Here is a 7,129-nt window from a genome sequence, read left to right as displayed (position 1 = left end):
CCGGATTCTGGCATCTGGCTTCTATTCCAAGAGTTTTGATATAACAAACGGAACCAGACAAGGTTGTACTTTATCACCTTTGGTATTTGCACTTGTGATGGAACCCCTTGCAGAGAAAATACGTATAGATCCAGAGATTTCCGGAATACAAATAGGGGACATAACACATAAAATTGTCCAATATGCAGACGATGTTATGCTATCTCTCACACATCCGGAAGTTTCTCTCCCAAAAGTCATAACAGTTTTGCAAGAATACACACAAGCGTCATTGTATAAACTGAATATCACTAAATCGCATGTACTCCCCTTTGCAATCCGAGACTCTCTTAAAAGGAAGCTCTTGGAGAGGGTTCCATTTCAGTGGGCAACCGATGGCATATTTGGGTATCACATTAACGTCTCGGCTGCATATCTTAGTATCCAGTAACTTCAACACCCTGAGAGCAGAACTGTTGGCAGATTATACTGGGTATTCTAAGCACTTTATGTCCTGGATAGCCAGAATCAATGCAGTCAAAATGATGATATTACCTAAGATTCTTTATAAGTTTAGATGTATACCTCTTATTATACCATCTAAAACCATATGTTTATTACAGGCAGACCTCCTAAAGTTTATATGGGGCAACAAACCCCCTAGAGTGGACCGGCGAGCTTTGTCCCAGATCTGACTCGATATTATAGGGCGAACCTCATTGAGCAGACTAAAGAGTGGTGGTCACCTTCCTCAAGGCAGTGGTTTATAGAGTTGGAGTCCACTTATACGAAAAAGGGGTCTCTCCCAGGTTTCCTTGTTGCTCATTTCTTGGTTGCCCCTAGACCCCCACCCCTCCTCTTAACTATCCGAGCCGCAGTGTAGACCTGGTGCCACTGCATAGAAAAGGGGAAGCTTTTCTCTCCGATTAGATCCAAGATCCCGTCGGTGGCACTTACCTATGGAATCCCGGGCCTTTCACTGGATAAATGGGAGAGGGCTGGTATATTGTGTTTGGAATAGTTATATGAGAGCTCTAGCATTAAATTATTTGAAAACTTGCACAAAACATTTGGTATCCCTAATTCCTGCTTTTACCAATATCTTCAAATTAGACATATGCTGGACAAATCAGGGCCATCTCCAGGGCAGCTGTCTAGGGGTACCCCTTTTAGTAGTTATTTAACCGAAAGAGTCAAGGGAAGGGTCTCTCGATTGCATACCAGGCCTTGGGCCCTACTTCAGAAATCAAATTGAGTTTTACGGAGAAGTGGGAGAAAGAATTGGGATGTTCCTAGACAGTTGAAGAATGGAAGGATGCATTCCACTGGACGATAGCTAACTCCAAATGTATCAATCACATTAAACAAAATCGGAAAATACAGCTCAGATGGTATCTAACCCCAGCCCATATAGCCCATATGGATCCTAACTATAGCCCAGGCTGCTGGAGGGCTTGTGGGGATAAGGGAACTTTATTGCACATGTGGTGGTCATGCCCTATTATTCTCCCGTTCTGGGAAAGGGTCTTTGATCTTCTTTCTTCAGTGGCGAGTTTCCCAATTCCTCTCAACCCTTCACTAGCGGTTTTATCCATCGGAATAGGTGATATGCCTTATAGTCACAGACCGGTCATAATGGGAGTTTTATCAGCAGCTAGGAAGCTTATTGCTACCTCGTGGAAAATGCAGATCACTCCAAAGCTATCAGACTTGATCCCTTTAGTGAATCAATACATGCAACATGAATGTATTTATGCAGAATCCTATGTAGAACGTCTGCAAACACTTAAGAGGTGGGAAATCTGGAGTTCTTCCGCATATGCATCTAAAATCCCACTGGTGGCTTTGTAGCGAACGACAATGCTTATTATTAGCAATGGGGAAGAGCGGTGAATGCACGGCTAAATAACGGCACGACTTACATATCCATATGCATTTAGGTTACAATAATACTCATATACTGGTTACGAGCGGTTAAGACATATTACGCCACACAGAAGGATTACAAGTTCTGGATTTGGCAAAATTACTATGTTATTACTATGTTATTGTAGTGATTATATAAGAATATGTTACACATAATGGATGTCTGTTACATGTGTTGCTATTGACAATAACTTTATAAGAGACGTCTTTTAATGTTTAATGATTACTGAATTTCCTGTATCTAATCTAAGTAAAAAAAAAAAATAGGTGATGCCTATTATTCCTTATTGTAGTTCATAGCCAGATAACATCGTTTTCATATCTTTCAGCTGATATTTATAAATTCCAATGCAAATGATATAAACAACACAATATAATTTTTTTATTTGTTTGAAATTTTTTATTTGTTGTTTTTTCAATATCACATGTTAATTCATTAATGGTACAATAATTATGTTTAAAACAATTCCTGAACTCTCCTAAAAGAACCAACTCTAGGGGTTACAGCGCCCCACTCGCTGTATCTCCTGTACTCTCCTGGTCTCAGGTAATACTGGCGTCCCTTGTAGTTTGGTTGCTCATAGAAAATCCAGTGTCCTTCAAGGACATTACAGGAGTGGATGTCATGATAATTGAACTCCTCATGGACTTGAGGGCAGTCTTCAGTGAACTCCATCATCTGTCCCCTGAATTCTTCCCTCTCATAGATTCTCAATCTAAAGGATCCACGGTGCTGTAGGGAAAAATAAATAGTTAAAGGATAATTTCTAGGTGAAATAAAATAACAGCGTACTACCAATGTATATTGATCTTATGTTCATTTTTCCTTGTACTGCAAAGTAATCATGCAGCTTAAACAGTTTATTGATTTTAGGAAACAAGTACTGTAAATGGATCCCTGTTAATCAAACTATTATGGCTTATCCTGAGGCAATCAATGAGTAAATCTCAGAGGACCCTTTTGACTATTATCTACATTACATTACATCTACTATGATAAGTTTGTATTGTATACCTCCATGCTTGATCCATTACTTCAATCTTGTGAAATCAACAGTAAATCCTACTGTATGAGAACTCATATTTATATGTAGCATTTACTGCAGATATGCTCAACATTTTGAATATTATAATGGGATGGATAAAGTCTGAGACAAAATCTAGAACTAATATGCAGCATACAGATATTTTGATACCTCCAGTAAAATCTTGAAGCCACACAGAGTAAAAAAAAGTTTTGTGCCACTAAACCGTTACAACAATTTTGGCTTCTTTTGGATCAACATTGTAGGGTAATAGGCTGAAACAGATGTATTGTGTCTTTCTTGAAACTTACAGACTTTATTATCATTGTGAATAGAAATGTTTATGTTAGTGCCACTATTGCATTTAGTAACCAATTTGATCATTTTTAAGACAAAGTCTGAGTGTTTTTTATAAGCAACATTTAACTGTGAGGACCCATGACTTTATTTTTTAGTAAAAAGACAGCATTACTACCTGAGGAATAATGCGGCAAGATCTTATGGAATCATTTATTCCCATCCACTGCTGGAAGTCAGGATATTCTCCTCTCCTCAGGAAGTACTGATGCCCAGTATAGTTGGGACGTTCATAGAGCATCCAATTTCCATTCTCTACACGGATGGAGTTGCAACGACTGAAATATGAGTTCAGGTCAGAACAGTCAGAGCTGCACTCATGAGAGCGGCCCTGAAAGTTTCTATCCTCATAGAAGATGATCTAGAATGAGAAAAAAAAATCTAAATGTACTAATTGAAGCAAAAAGAAACTTGCAGACTAGAGGAAAAATATGATAATTACATGACTAAATCAATGCAGCGCTAAATACAAGAACAAATAGTAAATGACTTCTTTTGGATCTTGTTTTGCTTTATATACAAAACCTTATTTTGGTTCTAGGCACACTTTCATAACATATGTGCTATAATGTTGAATACAATTTAGTTTTTTCAGCTACTGTAATACTCAAGTTCATACAATCAGTACCTGTTATTTAATTTTGTACAATATTATACAGTTTACTTCAATTGGTAGAATAAATAATACATTTATATATTTGTTGTACTGATTGCCTTTATAAAGATTCATGGTTAAGGTTAAAAAGCATTGGTCCTTGAATGAACACTGCAAAATATACCAATGTAAAAAAAAACTGCAAATTTGTTTTATGTGAAAATGAAAAATAACTTTACCTTGCCCATTTTGCCTAGAGAATCTCTGAGTCCTTGGTGATGTGGAATGACACATAGCTGCCCTTATATACCATGTCCATTGCTGTATCTGCATTACTAACACAATACCCATCTCGCTTAGTACAAACAATGTATAGTATTTCTCTTTTCATTCTATGTTAAAGCCGAGAATGTTCAGTCTTTGTATACCGCCCTTGTCAGCTTTTAATTATCACGGGTTGACGTTCATTTGCTACTGTCAGTAAATAAAGAATCAGCACATTAGGTGCACATGCTAATGCTCCTTTCGATGATAGCTCAGCATAGGAAATATAATTCAAAATTAGTTATATGTGTTTACATTAAGGATGAATTACAAGCCAATTGTTTAATAATGTATAGATGTGAATTTGTTTCATAGACGTAATTTAACACAATATTGTAGACTGTGCAGTTAAGTTTTTATTAAAATTACTTTCTATTATTTCTACCACTGCTTAAATAATGTCACATGGCCTTTGTTAAGATATGACATGAGATGTGTTATCTGTGGGATTTCCACCCCTGGGACCCCCAACAATCAGCAGAATAAATAGCATGAGCTGCTGTGCCAGACACAACCTAGGGATGAGTCACTGTGCTAGGAAAAACTAAAAAAGGGCAGGGGAAATTTGTGGATCACTGCAGTAGTCAGACCACCAATGACCACAAGTTGATGTCCAATCTTAGGGATAGATCATCATTGTGTTTTCCCTGAAAGTCATGGAAAGATCCATTCTCAAATTTCAAACCTGTTAGGCCCCTTTCACGCGAGCGAGTTTTTCATGCTCATGCAATGCGTTAAGTGAACATATAGCACCAGCGCGGAATCCTGACCCATTCATTTCAATGGGTCTGTGCACAGGAGCGTTGTTTTTCATGCATCATTTCTGCGTTGCGTGAGAATCCAAGCATGTTCTATATTCTGCGTTTTTCACGCAGCGCTCGCCGCATAGAAGTGAATGGGGCTTCAGTGAAAAATGCATTGCATCCGGGTGTAAACTGGATGCAGTCCGGATGCAATGCGTTTTTACTGATGGTTGTTAGATGTTGTTTGTAAGTCTTCAGTTTTTTTTCACACGTTTGAAAAACGCATCACAACTGATTGCACCTGCGTGGAAAAAACAGAAACACTGAATGCAGTTGCAGAAAAAACTGACTGAACTTGATTGCAAAATGGTGAGAGATTCACTGAAAGCACCCTGAACGCATCCTGACACAATCCGTATCTTTCGTGTGAAAGAGGCCTTTAGGGTGCATTCACACATGGCAAATTTAGTTTTATTTCTGCAACTGAAAATTGTTTCCAGTCATCTAATTAGGTTTGCTTGGCTGCAAAAACATGATTGAGTTAAATGGAACTGATTTTAATTGTAGAAAATGTCTACAAAAAAATCTGTTACGTGTGAAGGCACCCTTAACCATCTAGTACAGTGGTCCCCAACCTTTTGTGCACCAAGGACCAGTTTCATGTAAGACAATTTTTCCAGGGACCGGGTGGGGTGGGGGGGTTCTGGGGCGGGGCTTAGGGGGTGGGCAGGGTTTATGGGGGTGGGCGGGGCTGACTGATTCACACGCACAACAAAACACAAGGTGCACATTAAAATATATAACACTATATAACGATTACATTTATTATTTAAATGTGACTCCAAAAAAAAAGTATTGCAACACCAATTCGATACCATGAAAAATAAAAATACTCACACGTTAACCACATGTTGCATGGGGTAAATGTGTGAGTATTTTTTAATTTTTACTTTTTGCAAAGTATCAATTGCCCATTATGTGAGGAGGTACTTGATGGGGTCACTTACTATTAATGTGAAGCAAATAGAGGTCTAAATTGATAAAGCCTTGTGCCTCATATTAATAGTAACACCAGCAAGTACTTCCTGACATAATGGACATTGAGCAGCATGGAGTTAATGTGTAGGCTGGTGTTGGGTACTACAGTATGATAAGGTTACTGGCTATTAATGTGAGGCACATGAAGTCTAAATTGATGAAACCATGTGCCACATATTAATAGCAACCTCGTCAAGTACCCCGCTTAACATAATGGACAACATGGGGTTAATGCCATCAGGTACATGCTGTTAATATGAGGCACATTGTTTTATCAATTTGGACCTGCATGTGCCTCACATTAATAGTAAGAAACCTCATTATGTGTACCTCATATTAATGGTTAACCCAATGTTGCCCATTATTTGATGATGTGCTTGGGGGCCACATACTTTTAATCTGAGGTACATGGGGGTACTAATGTAATAGCACCATGTACATCAGATTAATAATAGGTGACCCCAGTGTGTGGGTACCTGCGCTTTCCAGATCACTAATGGCTGCTGGGACTGGTCTGAAAACAGTCAGGAGGAGGAGGAGGCTGCCGCTGCTGCCGTTTGCCGAGCACACTAGCAGCGGTAAACCCTCCTCCGTCCCTCCTCCTACTTTAATATTAGACATATTCATTGGTGGCAGTGGTGCGGCGCCTCAGAGCCAGCTCATTGTATTGGGCTCTGCAGCAACCGCGTCATGGGAGGGAGGGATTCTCTCCCTCCGTCTCCACTAATGTTGGCAACATGTACGAGTCGGGCACGCATGCGCCTGGCGTCTGCGCTCCTCTGCGGCCCGGCAACATATCTCTCAGGGCCCGGTCTTGGGCCGCGGCCCGGCGGTTGGGGACCGCTGATCTAGTAGATACATGACTCCCAAACTGTTGCAAAGAGAAAATGTTCACATTATAGATGTGGCAGTTGAGAATCGTTTTGGATCCGGTTTGACAAATTTTTATTTGGGGCGAGCCATGGTTGCTCGAATTGCACCCAAAGTTGTTATACAACCTCCTCCAGCCTCCTAGGGGTCAGAATTTTTAGGAAAACATTTATTTTTTTTATGAACTCTCCCCCACCCCCCCTCCACTCCCTAAATTCTGGAACGCAATGACTGCAATAGTAAATGATGTCTGAGTGACACTGAGATACATA

At 39.6% G+C, this 7,129-nt stretch overlaps 1 protein-coding gene across 2 annotated transcripts; it reads right to left on the bottom strand.

The window, feature by feature from the left end:
- Window positions 1-2,362: 2,362 nt before the first annotated feature.
- On the bottom strand, window positions 2,363-4,130 carry LOC121007513 (gamma-crystallin 1). Of its 2 annotated transcripts, none has more exons than XM_040439483.1 (3): window positions 4,122-4,130; window positions 3,403-3,648; window positions 2,363-2,638 (listed from the first exon to the last, which is right to left on the bottom strand). In XM_040439483.1, exons 1-3 carry the CDS (start codon window positions 4,128-4,130, stop codon window positions 2,363-2,365), a joined length of 531 nt encoding a protein of 176 aa, XP_040295417.1. The 2 variants fall into 2 exon arrangements, with proteins under 2 accessions (XP_040295417.1, XP_040295418.1); XM_040439484.1 differs by having other exon boundaries at window positions 3,406-3,648.
- Window positions 4,131-7,129: the final 2,999 nt, after the last annotated feature.

The sequence above is a fragment of the Bufo bufo genome, chromosome 7, assembly GCF_905171765.1.
Source record: "Bufo bufo chromosome 7, aBufBuf1.1, whole genome shotgun sequence".
NCBI lineage: Eukaryota > Metazoa > Chordata > Amphibia > Anura > Bufonidae > Bufo > Bufo bufo.
Note: the sequence above shows the minus strand (reverse complement) of the source record. Positions and strands in the feature narration are given on the sequence as shown.

What these genes read in the sequence shown, in the direction of transcription:
- LOC121007513 (XM_040439483.1), bottom strand. An exon ending in GCCGCATTATTCCTCAGGTA is followed by an intron (nt 2,639 to 3,402) that starts GTAATGCTGTCT and finishes TTTTCCCTACAG; the next exon opens with CACCGTGGATCCTTTAGATT.